At 36.0% G+C, this 14,869-nt stretch overlaps 1 protein-coding gene and 2 long non-coding RNA genes across 3 annotated transcripts in view; 2 read left to right on the forward strand and 1 right to left on the reverse strand.

Moving 5' to 3' along the window:
- The window catches only part of cmc1 (C-x(9)-C motif containing 1), an 18,056-nt gene extending 8,737 nt beyond the window's left edge, over window positions 1-9,319 (forward strand). Inside the window, exons 3-4 of the mRNA XM_022662412.2 lie at window positions 7,273-7,363; window positions 7,812-9,319. Coding sequence (XP_022518133.1) covers window positions 7,273-7,363; window positions 7,812-7,932 — 212 coding nt within the window. The 3' untranslated portion in view covers window positions 7,933-9,319. The remainder of the gene's footprint in view (window positions 1-7,272; window positions 7,364-7,811) is intronic.
- Window positions 5,700-6,222, reverse strand: LOC125785754 (uncharacterized). Its single transcript, XR_007428103.1, has 3 exons — window positions 6,080-6,222; window positions 5,987-6,035; window positions 5,700-5,776 (listed from the first exon to the last, which is right to left on the reverse strand). It is a non-coding gene; the product is annotated as an uncharacterized LOC125785754 (long non-coding RNA).
- A 4,346-nt stretch (window positions 9,320-13,665) lies between the features above and the next one.
- Window positions 13,666-14,015, forward strand: LOC125785762 (uncharacterized). Its single transcript, XR_007428115.1, has 2 exons — window positions 13,666-13,744; window positions 13,985-14,015. It is a non-coding gene; the product is annotated as an uncharacterized LOC125785762 (long non-coding RNA).
- Window positions 14,016-14,869: the final 854 nt, after the last annotated feature.

Consider the following 14,869-nt stretch of genomic DNA (forward strand, 5'->3'; position numbering starts at 1 on the left):
AAACGATTCAGTATCTGCTTCTATAAACGATTCAGTATCTGCTTCTGTAAACGATTCAGTATCTGCTTCTGTAAACGATTCAGTATCTGCTTCTGTAAACGATTCAGTATCTGCTTCTATAAACGATTCAGTATCTGCTTCTATAAACGATTCAGTATCTGCTTCTATAAACGATTCAGTATCCGCTTCTATATAAACGATTCAGTATCCGCTTCTATAAACGATTCAGTATCCGCTTCTATATAAACGATTCAGTATTTGGTTCTATATAAACGATTCAGTATCTGCTTCTATATAAACGATTCAGTATCTGCGTCTATATAAACGATTCAGTATCTGCGTCTATATAAACGATTCAGTATCTGCGTCTATATAAACGATTCAGTATCTGCTTCTGTAAACGATTCAGTATCTGCTTCTGTAAACGATTCAGTATCTGCTTCTATATAAACAATTCAGTATCTGCTTCTATAAACGATTCAGTATCTGCTTCTATAAACGATTCAGTATCTGCTTCTATAAACGATTCAGTATCTGCTTCTATATAAACAATTCAGTATCTGCTTCTATAAACGATTCAGTATCTGCTTCTATAAACGATTCAGTATCTGCTTCTATATAAACGATTCAGTATCTGCTTCTATAAACGATTCAGTATCTGCTTCTATAAACGATTCAGTATCTGCTTCTATATAAACAATTCAGTATCTGCTTCTATAAACGATTCAGTATCTGCTTCTGTAAACGATTCAGTATCTGCTTCTATAAACGATTCAGTATCTGCTTCTATATAAACGATTCAGTATCTGCGTCTATATAAACGATTCAGTATCTGCGTCTATATAAACGATTCAGTATCTGCTTCTGTAAACGATTCAGTATCTGCTTCTATATAAACAATTCAGTATCTGCTTCTATAAACGATTCAGTATCTGCTTCTATAAACGATTCAGTATCTGCTTCTATAAACGATTCAGTATCTGCTTCTATATAAACAATTCAGTATCTGCTTCTATAAACGATTCAGTATCTGCTTCTATAAACGATTCAGTATCTGCTTCTGTAAACGATTCAGTATCTGCTTCTATAAACGATTCAGTATCTGCTTCTGTAAACGATTCAGTATTATTAGTTTATATTTTAGTGTATTATCGGCGGATGTATTGGTGTATTAAGTGTGTATTATTGTATTATTATTGTATGTGCTGCTGTGTGTGTTGGGGTAATAAGGGGCGGTTCCCGGGGGGGTGGTACCGGTGGCGAGGGGGGGTTTAGAGGGTTGTCAGGGCTGTTTAATCTGTAAATCAGATCAGCGTTTCTCCTCGGCTGGAGGCGTCTGATCTTCTCTCTGTTTCTAATCGTGAGAATTAATTGAGTTTGGACTGAAATCCCTGCGCTGCTGCAGCGGCGGCTCGACCAACCAGAACAAAGAGACTGAAACAGGAGAATCACGCAGAACAGGATTGTGGGTAAACCCTGTTATTCACACAGTGAACCCAACGCTGAGTTCCTCACAGCGCTGATCTGTAGTGATGTTCACTACTGTTCACTACTGTGTAGGGCTGGACAATGAGCCGATACCGATATTTATTGAGAAATCGATACACATATTGTATCAAACAGGCAGAATTCACCATATATAACCAGCACAGCAGCATCATTCTGATAATTGCTTTTTTTAATGATTGGTTTTGGCCAGTGATTGGCTTTTTTATAGAATCATTGGTATAGCCAATAATTGCTTTTTTCGGTATCAGCCAATAATTGCTTTTTTCGGTATCAACCAATAATTGCTTTTTTTGTCATCAGTATCAGCTGATAATTGCATTTTTTTATTAAAAATCATTGAATCGACGAAAAATTGCTTTTTCCTCCTCATCATCATCAGTATCAGTAAATGTTTTTGAATCATTGGTATCAGCCGATAATTGCTTTTTTAGAATCATCTGTATTACAATTAATTACTATTACAATTAATTAACTACAATTAATTACAATAAAGTACATATTTTTGGTATCAACTGATAATTGCTTTTTTTCCCCTTTTTTTGTCATCGTATCGGCTATTAATGGCATTTTTTAGAATAACCAGTATCGACCGATAATTGCTTTTTCCTTATCATCAGTATCTGTAACTGTTGTTTTTAAATCATCATCATGGTATCAGCGGATAATGGCTTTTTTAGAAAGAACTGTATAACAAGTAATTTCAATTACAATTAATTTATCATAATTCACCACAGTTAGTTACAGTTTTTTAGAATCATTGGTCATCTCTTGGCCATTAATACATTTTTTTTTTAATCATTGGTATCGACTGATAATTGCTTTTTCAGAACAATTGGTATCGATTCATAATTGCTTTTTAGGATTATCATATCAGCCAATAATTGTTGTTTCTCAAGTCATTGGTGTCAACTGTTAGTTGCCTTTATTAGAATCACCGTATTGACTGATAATCGCTTTTTTCTAAATAAATACATTGGCTGATAAAGGCTGATAAAAGCTTCTTTTTTTTTTAAACAGATTCAATTATCAGCCAACAATTCATTGGCCGATAATTGTTTTATTATAATCATCGGTATCTGCAGATAATTGCTTTTTTAAAAAATATAATCATTGGTATCTGCTGTTAATTGCAATTTCTGTATCGGCCGACAATTGCCTTTTTTTCTAGAATCATCTGCATCAGCCGATTATTTTTATTTTATATTTTGTTTTTTAATCATCGGTATCGGCCAGTAATTGCTTTTTTTAGAATCATCAGTATTTGCCAGTATGGTGGATATTTTAAACCGATACTTGCTGTTGTATTTATTGAATGGTGGAAAAGGACAGAGTGATGCTCTAATTTAAAATCTGTTGATTTATTGAAATTAGTTTTTAGGATTTTATAGATAAACTGGGTTGTATATTTTGTTTGTAAGTTATAAATGTGTGTAATATCGGATATCGGCAGAGAATTCCCAGATCGGTGCTTCCCTGGTGTTTACATCACATCTCATTATTTCAATGGGTCTAAATTTATCTCCTGATATCAGAGGGGGTTTATTTGATGATTAAATAAAATGGACAGCGTTTAAACCATTATATTAAATATATTATTTATATTATTAAAGTAGTGTATCCCTGTTTTTTTGTACTTTTGTTAGATTAGAAAGTGACTGAGCTGCGGGACGGATCAGACGGAGCTGATTGTTCTCTGCGGAGTGTATGTGGAGTGTATAGAGAGAGTGTGTGTGTGGTCTTGTGTGTGTGGGGGAGGGGGTGGGGTTTATATTATATGTATTAGATTAGTCTCGGGTTTCTGGCTGCTGGGATTGTATTTGCTGACTCTGTTCTGAATACAGATGAAAGTGATGATGATAAAAATCAGTTGAATATAAATAATGATAATTATCTCTCGGTGCTGAGGGACGGCCCCCGGGGGGGGGCGGGGCTAATTACAGCCGAACCCGGGACCTCGCTAACCGTGGCGAGTGTGAAACCCTTCAGTAGCTTTTCACACGCCGACTCCGGAACCGCCGCACTCTGAGCTCACTATAATACACCGTATGCAAATCAGCTCCGCTCTGATTCGCTGCCACCTACTGCACTTCTCTTCTACAGGGACTACACGAGCTGTGTGTGTGCATTTGCACGTCCATATCAAAACACCAATTAAACAGAGTAGCTGCATGTAGCGTTCAGAATGTTCAGACATTAGCGCTGTAAATGCTAATTCTCACAAACGTCGGATTTGGTTTATAATTTTACTTTTTTATCAATAAATTGGCTGAAAGTTTTTATTTTATTTTTTCATCATCAATATCTAATAATAATAATTGCTTTATTATAATATTTGCATCGGCCAGTAGTTGCTTTTTTTTTTACAGTCATCTGTATCTGTAAATATATATTAATAATCCGGGTCCGGGGTGTATTTATATGTATTTATATATGTATATATTAATAATCCATGTCGGGGTTGTATTTATATTTAAATATATATATATATATATAATAATAATCCAGGTCCGGGGTGTATTTATATGTATTTATATATGTATATATTAATAATCCATGTCGGGGTTGTATTTATATTTAAATATATATATATATATATATATATATATATATATATATATATATATATATATATATATATATATATATATTAATAATCCGTGTCCGGGGTGTATTTATATTTAAATATATGTATATATTAATAATCCAGGTCCGGGGGTTTATTTATATTTATTTATATATGTATATATTAATAATCCGTGTCCGGGGCGTATTTATATTTAAATATATGTATATATTAATAATCCAGGTCCGGGGTTTATTTATATTTATTTATATATGTATATATTAATAATCAGGGTCCAGGGTGTATGTATATTTAATTATACATGAATATATTAATAATCCAGGTCCGGGGTGTATTTATATTTAATTATACATGTATATATTAATAGTCCAGGTCCGGGGTGTATTTATATTTATTTATATATGTATATATTAATAATCCGGGTCCGGGGTGTATTTATATTTAATTATACATGTATATATTAATAGTCCAGGTCCGGGGTGTATTTATATTTATTTATATATGTATATATTAATAATCCGGGTCCGGGGTGTATTTATATTTAAATATATGTATATATTAATAATCCAGGTCCGGGGTGTATTTATATTTAATTATATATGCGTATATATGTATATATATATATATATATATATATACGTATATATATATATATATATATATACGTATATATATATATATATATATATACGTATATATATATATATATATACGTATATATATATATATATATACGTATATATACGTATATATATATATATATATATATATATATATATACGTATATATACATATATATATATATATATATATATATACGTATATATATATATATATATATATATATATATATATATACGTATATATATATAATCCAGGTCCGGGGTGTATTTATATTTATTTATATATATATATATTAATAATCCCCTCAGACCTCAGGGCAGTTTGTGGTCAGCTGTTATTCCGGCTGCCAGTTTCACAACCTGAGAACAGACTGGAGTTAATAGAGTACAGGCGGCTCAGATCAGCACCGGGTCAACAGCGTTAACCCTCGCATCACCTCAACAACAACCAATCGACAACTCAACAACAACTCAACAACACTATCAACCCCTCGCATAACCTTAACAACTCAACAACACTATTAACCCCTCACTTCACCTCAACAACTCAGCAACAACTCAACAACACTATTAACCCCTCGCTTCACCTCAACAACTCAGCAACAACTCAACAACACTATTAACCCCTCACTTCACCTCAACAACTCAGCAACAACTCAACAACACTATTAACCCCTCGCTTTACCTCAACAACTCAGCAACAACTCAACAACACTATTAACCCCTCGCATAACCTTAACAACTCAACAACACTATTAACCCCTCGCATCACCTCAACAACTCAACAACACTATTAACCCCTCGCTTTACCTCAACAACTCAGCAACAACTCAACAACACTATTAACCCCTCGCATAACCTTAACAACTCAACAACACTATTAACCCCTCGCATCACCTCAACAACTCAACAACACTATTAACCCCTCGCTTTACCTCAACAACTCAGCAACAACTCAACAACACTATTAACCCCTCGCATCACCTCAACAACTCAGCAACACTATTAACCCCTCGCATCACCTCAACAACTCAGCAACACTCTTAACCCCTCGCTTCACCTCAACAACTCAACAACACTATTAACCCCTCGCTTTACCTCAACAACTCAGCAACAACTCAACAACACTATTAACCCCTCGCATCACCTCAACAACTCAGCAACACTATTAACCCCTCGCTTCACCTCAACAACTCAGCAACAACTCAACAACACTTAACCCCTCGCATAACCTTAACAACTCAGCAACACTATTAACCCCTCGCATCACCTCAACAACTCAGCAACAACTCAACAACACTATTAACCCCTCGCATAACCTTAACAACTCAGCAACAACTCAACACTTAACCCCTCGCATAACCTTAACAACTCAGCAACACTATTAACCCCTCGCTTCACCTCAACAACTCAGCAACAACTCAACAACACTATTAACCCCTCGCATAACCTTAACAACTCAGCAACAACTCAACAACACTATTAACCCCTCGCATAACCTTAACAACTCAGCAACAACTCAACAACACTATTAACCCCTCGCATAACCTTAACAACTCAGCAACACTATTAACCCCTCGCATCACCTCAACAACTCAGCAACACTTAACCCCTCGCTTCACCTCAACAACTCAGCAACAACTCAACAACACTATTAACCCCTCGCATAACCTTAACAACTCAGCAACACTATTAACCCCTCGCTTCACCTCAACAACTCAGCAACAACTCAACAACACTATTAACCCCTCGCATAAGCTTAACAACTCAACAACACTATTAACCCCTCGCATCACCTCAAAAACAACAACCACCCAACAACTCAACGTCGTTAACCCTCGCATCACCTCAACAACTCAACAATAACTCAACAACACTATTAACCCCTCGCATAACCTTAACAACTCAACAACACTATTAACCCCTCGCATCACCTCAAAAACAACAACCACCCAACAACTCAACGTCGTTAACCCTCGCATCACCTCAACAACTCAACAACACTATTAACCCATCGCTTCACCTCAACAACTGAACAACCCCTTGCATCACCTCCACAACAACTCAACAACAGCGTTAACCCTCGCATCACCTCCACAACAACTCAACAATGCCATTAACCCTCGCATCACCTCCACAACAGCCAACCAACAACTCCACAACCCGCATCACCTCCACAACAGCCAACCGACAACTCCACAACCACATTAACCCTCGCATCACCTCCACAACAACCACCTAACAACTCAACAACACCATTAACCCTCGCATCACCTCCACCTTAGCAACAACTCAACAACGCCATTAACCCTCAGATCACCTCAACAACAACCACTTAGCAACCAACCAACTAACATCTCAACAACCACCCAACAACTCAACAGCATTAACCCTTGCATCACCTCACCAACAACCACCCAACAACTCAACAACCACATTAACCCTCGCTTCACCTCCACTGACTCTACAGACACTCCGACTGTAGTCTCAACAACTGAACAACTAAAGTAAACAAATTTTCATCTTGTGATGTTTTTCTTTGATCTTTTTTCCCAGCATTCAGTGCGTGCTGTAAGGAGACCGGGATCCTGATGGTGGTGAAATGCAGGAAGCAGAACTCCGCCCTGAAGGAGTGTCTGACCAAACAGTGAGTCCCGCCTCCTTTATTACAACCTGTTACCACCCTAATCTATATTTATAATTATAATACATACTGGATTACAGATACAGTGTTTATAATATATGTTAGAGCCTTATATATATACTAATGTTATTAGAGCTTCATACTGGATATTAATGTTATTAGAGCTTCATACTGGATATTAATGTTATTAGAGCTTCATACTGGATCTTAATGTTATTAGAGCTTCATACTGGATATTAATGTTATTAGAGCTTCATACTGGATCTTAATGTTATTAGAGCTTCATACTGGATATTAATGTTATTAGAGCTTCATACTGGATCTTAATGTTATTAGCAGTTTATATTGGATGCTGTATAAGTTCAGGATGTGTGTTAATGTGATGTAATATTAAATTGATAGTTAACTGTTTTAAAACCGTTTTTATTAATTAGTGATGTTGTGTTTTCAGTTATCAGGATCCAGATTTTTTCGAGGAGTGTAAACAGGAGTATATCCGGGAGAAAGAGGAATTTGAGAGGACCGGTATTCCCTCGAAACAACGGAAACAGAAACTTCCCACCAGCATGTGATCCCCATCGTAACCGGACCCGGCACCGGACCCCCGGGCCCGAACCAGGACCCGGCACTGGACCCGGCACCGGACCCGGCGTCGCCGAGCCGAGCTTGATTATACAGCGGATCTTCTCTGAGCTCCGGACTCGTTTATATTCATGATGATAAATCCTCTCAGATCCTCAGACTCATCTCCATTCAGAGAGATTCACTTCCCTTCATTACACACGATAACACCTCATCAACCACCAGCCTCTCATCTTCACTTCCTGTTATCTTCTCGCGCTCATCTGCTTTCATCAGTTTCATCAAGACAACGAGTCTCTCCGTCTCAAAAATTAACAAGTGTTCTTAATTTGTGTAAAAGTGTCTTTTTTGCTCGTCAGTTATCTCATCGTGAATAAATGGGCGGGGCCAGATTCGGTTTACAAATGCGATAAAATGCTAATATTTTACCTGATTTACCCGTTTGATCTTTAAAAACGTTAAATTAGCCCCGCCCATTCATTTTAGCCCTTTACGCTATAATAAGTCATAAGTGTTTCAGTCCAGCCACCAATCAGAACAGAGATTATTTACATATGCCTTTTGATAAAATCACACAGATGTAAGAAGTCGATCTGAGTGAATAAAATTTAATGGTGTAAGATCTTTAATGTTCTCAAATTATAATTATAAAAAATAGGATTCTGTATATTTTTTGCAGAAACTCTACATTTTGCATTCTGTATGATTTTAGAGAAATTCTAATGTTTGAAATATTGAAAAAAATGGCATTTCTGTATTAATTTTGGAGGAATCCAAATTTTTGATATTTTGGAGAAAATCGTAGTTTTTGATTTCTGTACCATTTTGTTGAAATTCTGAATTTTGGGTTTCTGTGTAATTTGAGGTAATCAAACATTTTGGAGGTTTTGCATAATTTTGGAGAAATCCAAATTTTTGTTTTTTTTTGTACTTTTAAAGAAAATCTAAATGCTTGGTTTCCCCATCGTTTTGGTGAAATTCAAAATTTGGGGTTTTGGTATAATTTTGGACAAATTAAAATTTTTGGAAATGTGTTTTTTAGGTAAAATTTAGAAATTTTGGTTTCTGTATAATCTTGGAGAAATTAAAATTTTGTTTTTCTGTTTAGTTTTGAAAAAAATCCACATTTTGGATTCCTGTATTATGGTAAAATTATGAATTTTGGTAAATTTCAGAATTTTGTTTTTTTGTACATTTTTTGGAGAAATTAAAAAATTGTGTATTTCTGCATAATTCTGGACATAAATTTTGCAGTATTCCCATTGGTCCATTGGTCATGATGTTGAAGAGGATGTGGGAGGAGCTGAGGATCTGATGGGGGTGTGATTATATCGTGTTAATTGTGTGTAAAATGTAATAAATTAATCTAAAGTCTGATTCTGTCTGATCCGTGATGAAACCTGAGCCGATGGAGGAGCTTCAGATCACACACCTGTACCTGAGACTCATCCTCACTGATCAAACCAGAACACAGATATAATCTATATTTATAATATATTAACTTTACCAGAATTATAACCATATTAAACTAGCTTATTTTAATCTTTCACGCAGTTTTACTGTAATTAGGTTATTTAATTATATAGAAACATTATAATACCAGATACAAAATATTTATAAGATAATTAAGAACTAAAACTCGTCACCTGAACCCGTGTTTTAATTATGAACGAGATTCACGGGGCTGTGAGAAGATTTAGAGATATATATTTTTTATTGTGTTTCTCACCCAGCTAAAATTATTTAAGAAAAATGTAAAACTTTCTGTTTAAAACTTTTGTGTTTCTCTATAATTTTGGCAAAATTCTAAATTTGGTTTGTCTAATTTCATAGAAATTCAAACTTTTTAAATTCAAATTTTATGTAATTTTGGGAAAATGATAAATTTCGTGTTTCTAAGTATTTTTACACAATTCAAAACTTGTTTTAGTGCAATTCTGGATAATTTCCAAACGTCGTTTCATGTACTTCTGAGAATTTATGAATTTTGGGCTTTTAAGCATTTTTTAAATAATTTAATATTTGGGGGTTTGTACAGTTTTTGATCAATTTAAAAATGGGTTTTGTATACACTTTTGGAGAAATTTAATTTTTTGGATTTCGGTGTAATTTTGGAGAAATCCTAAATTTTGTGTTTCAGTGTAGTTTTGGATAAACTATACACTTTGGGTTTTGTTAAATTCAGATCATTAAAAAAAAAAGATTTCTGTGTATTTTTAAACAACTTTAAAAGTAGTATTCTTTGTAATTTTGTAAATCTGAATTCTGGGTTTCTGTGTAATTTTGGAAAAAAATCTAGATTTTTGACGACTTGGAACTATTGAAGGTTTTTAGACCTCAAATAATGCAAAGAAAACATATTCATAATTATATCAAAGTTTTAAGAAATCTGAGTACAGAAATCAATATTTGGTGGAAAAACCCTGGTGTTTTTTTCATGCATCTTGGCATCATGTTCTCCTCCACCAGTCTTACACACTGCTTTTGGATAACTTTATGCTGATTTACTCCTGGTGCAAAAATTCAAGCAGTTCAGTTTGGTGGTTTGATGGTTTGTGATCATCCATCTTCCTCTTGATTATATTCCAGAGGTTTTCAATTTGGTAAAATCAGAGAAACTCATCGTTTTTAGGAGCTCTCTTATTTTTTACAGAGCTGTATGTTCACCACAACTGCGAAACGAACTACCCACCAAGTTTCATTCCTTTTGGGTACAACAATTTTTAATCTAAAAAGCTTTAAAAATGAACTTAATTTCATTTAGAACAGAACAGTCGGGACAGAACAGCGTGAATATCTGATTATATTAAAATCTGTACATTTTCACCCAGTCGACGTCTGAATCATCGATAAATACAAATGTTTACATTAATTTATTTAATTTAATATTTACAAACAGTCCGGGGAGTGATCGTCCTATAAAATAATCTACGCTAACTGTACATTGCATTTTGGTTCCCACAGCAGGTGCAGCTCTACTGCGACACAACTCCAATAACAACTCCATTAATAACTCAATTAATAACTTCATTAATAACTTCATTAACAATTCTATTAACCTGTAAAACAAAAATAAAAAACAGAATCTGAGATCCGTCGCAATCCGCCGAGACGTCCAGGCGAGACGCAGCGCTGCCAGCAGGGGAGGACAGGGGGCGCCGTTCCTTCATGCAGAGTCATTAGCATGTCGTTAGCATGGATGCTAACAGGAGGAGTAGCAATGAAGGTGTTCAGTCCACGTCCAACCGAATAATCTCAACACAGAAACAGAGCTCACAAAAGTTCCCAAACATCTTTACAGCCGGTTTATACCGGTTTAATCTGACGCTAAACTGGTTTAAGGCGGTTTTTACAGGTATAAACACAGAAAAGAGCAAAACAATCCAGAATCACGTTCAAAACCACTTTACAAAACGAGTCCAGCTTAGTCCAGCACAGTTCAATAAACTGTTAAAATAAAATAAGATGCGCTTTATAATGCTTTATAATGTTCATATGATCCACAGCACGCGCATTCTGACAGACTGTAATACACTACAGGAAGCGTAGGGGGCGCTCTATAATGCTCTATAATGTTAATATGATCCACGACACGCTCATTCTGACAGACTGTAATAAACTACAGGAAGCGTAGGGGGCGCTCTATAATGCTCTATAATGTTAATATGATCCACGACACGCTCATTCTGACAGACTGTAATAAACTACAGGAAGCGTAGAGGGCGCTCTATAATGCTCTATAATGTTCATATGATCCACAACACGCTCATTCTGACAGACTGTAATACACTACAGGAAGTGTAGGGGGAGCTCTATAATGCTCTATAATGTTCATATGATCCACAACACGCTCATTCTGACAGACTGTAATACACTACAGGAAGTGTAGGGGGAGCTCTATAATGCTTTATAATGTTCATATGATCCACACGCTCATTCTGACAGACTGTAATAAACTACAGGAAGCGTAGAGGGCGCTCTATAATGCTCTATAATGCTTTATAATGTTCATATGATCCACACGCTCATTCTGACAGACTGTAATAAACTACAGGAAGCGTAGAGGGCGCTCTATAATGCTCTATAATGCTTTATAATGTTCATATGATCCACACGCTCATTCTGACAGACTGTAATAAACTACAGGAAGCGTAGAGGGCGCTCTATAATGCTCTATAATGCTTTATAATGTTCATATGATCCACACGCTCATTCTGACAGACTGTAATAAACTACAGGAAGTGTAGGGGGCGCTCTATAATGCTCTATTACGCTCTATAATGTGTGTGTTTACTGAACAGTGCTGGACTGAGCTGTTCTCTGGGTTAATCTCACTAATCTGAACGTATATTCGGCTCTGTTGGAAAAAAGGTACAAACTATGTAAATACATATAAATACATGTTTAAAGGTATAATACATTCACTTTCCCACGGGACTTTTTATTCTTCTATTTTAAAAGTGATTCTAAAATACAGAACTGTCTATTTTTAGGGTTGAATAACGAGAATTAAAGAGACTTCAAAGATTTCAACGATTTCAAAGCCCCAAAACTGTTACATCACAAACTCCGATAACAGGGTGATGAAATAATAATGAGATTATTTTATCTCATTTTACCATGTGATTTTACCTAATTATTATCTTATCACCCTGTTCTATTACCACCCTGTTATTTTATGAGATAAAATAACAGGGTGGTAATATAATAATTAGGTAAAGTAACAGGGTGGTAAGATAACAGGGTGGTGAAATAACAGGGTGGTAAAATAACAGGGTGGTAAAATAAGAGGGTGATAAAATAACAGGGTGGTAAGATAACAGGGTGGTGAAATAACAGGGTGGTGAAATAACAGGGTGGTAAAATAACAGGGTGGTAAAATAACAGGGTGGTGAAATAACAGGGTGGTAAGATAACAGGGTGGTGAAATAACAGGGTGGTGAAATAACAGGGTGGTGAAATAACAGGGTGGTAAAATAACAGGGTGGTAAAATAAGAGGGTGATAAAATAACAGGGTGGTAAGATAACAGGGTGGTGAAATAACAGGGTGGTGAAATAACAGGGTGGTAAAATAACAGGGTGGTAAGATAACAGGGTGGTGAAATAACAGGGTGGTGAAATAACAGGGTGGTAAAATAACAGGGTGGTAAGATAACAGGGTGGTGAAATAACAGGGTGGTAAGATAACAGGGTGGTGAAATAACAGGGTGGTAAGATAACAGGGTGGTGAAATAAGAGGGTGGTAAAATAACAGGGTGGTAAGATAACAGGGTGGTAAGATAACAGGGTGGTAAAATAACAGGGTGGTAAGATAACAGGGTGGTAAAATAACAGGGTGGTAAAATAACAGGGTGATAAAATAACAGGGTGGTAAAATAACAGGGTGGTAAAATAACAGGGTGGTAAGATAACAGGGTGGTAAAATAACAGGGTGGTAAAATAACAGGGTGATAAAATAACAGGGTGGTAAAATAACAGGGTGGTAAAATAACAGGGTGGTAAGATAACAGGGTGGTGAAATAACAGGGTGGTAAAATAACAGGGTGGTAAAATAACAGGGTGGTAAGATAACAGGGTGGTAAGATAACAGGGTGGTGAAATAACAGGGTGGTAAAATAACAGGGTGGTAAAATAACAGGGTAGTAAAGTAACAGGGTGGTAAAATAACAGAGTGGTAAAATAATAATTAGATAAAATAACAGGCTGGTAAAAAAATTATGAGATTATTTTATGTCATTATTAATTTACCCCCCTGTTATATTATCTCATTATTTAACCACCCTGTTTTTTTATGAGATAAAGTAACAGGGTGGTAATATAACAGGGTGATATAATAATTATTAGGTAAAATAACAGGGTGGTAAGATAACAGGGTGGTAAAATAACAGGGTGGTAAGATAACAGGGTGGTAAAATAACAGGGTGGTAAAATAACAGGGTGATAAAATAACAGGGTGGTAAAATAACAGGGTGGTAAAATAACAGGGTGGTAAGATAACAGGGTGGTAAAATAAGAGGGTGGTAAAATAACAGGGTGGTAAGATAACAGGGTGGTAAAATACTTAATGAGTGACTTTTATGTGAGTTTTAAAATAGAAGAATATAATAAAAGTCCCGGGGGGAGGTCGGACAGGGTGGGGGGACTCAGTGCAACATTATGGTACAGAAACACAACATGTCCAAAAGTATTGGGACACCTGCTCTTCTTTACTTTTTTTATTGTTGTTTTTTTCAGAAATTAAATTTATTATAACGTGTTTTTTTTTATTTATCTTTTGTTGGAGTAACTGTTTCTACTGTCCGGAGAAGAATCAGAATGCAGGATTGGATGTAGAGGGTGTCCGTAAGTATTTGGACATAGAGTCGCGCTGTACCCGCGCCGGGGTTTCATAATAAAAGTCTCGTGTGCTTCCTTTACGTTAAGAGTGAAAACAGGAAATAAACAGTAGAACAGGTCGACATTTAGTATCACAGAGGGCACAGACGATATAATTATTATAATTATTATAATTCATATTATAATTCTGATCTAACTACAGCCGTCAATCAACCAATCAGCTTTCTCCATCCTTCACAGTAACGATAAAAAACACCGCAAGCCCCTACAGTCACCACGACAACACCCACGTCCTTATATGGAGATGATACACACACACACACACACACACGCGCGCACACACACACACGCCTCTCTGGAAGGTTATTTACATATCCCAGGTGAGAGCGACACACCTGCCGGCAGCAGCAGCAGCAGCAGACACAGTGCAGGTGTGCTGAGGTACCTCAGCCTGGGCTTCAAGCAGCAGCGTTGCCAGATTATACACTTTTACACCAACCTCTCCAGACTCCGCCCACCAATGTCTACTACCATAGCAACCATCGAGAGGTCAGGTGAGCCTAACAGAACACTGCTAAACATCTCATTCA

Source organism: Astyanax mexicanus, chromosome 1 (assembly GCF_023375975.1).
Source record: "Astyanax mexicanus isolate ESR-SI-001 chromosome 1, AstMex3_surface, whole genome shotgun sequence".
Lineage (NCBI taxonomy): Eukaryota > Metazoa > Chordata > Actinopteri > Characiformes > Acestrorhamphidae > Astyanax > Astyanax mexicanus.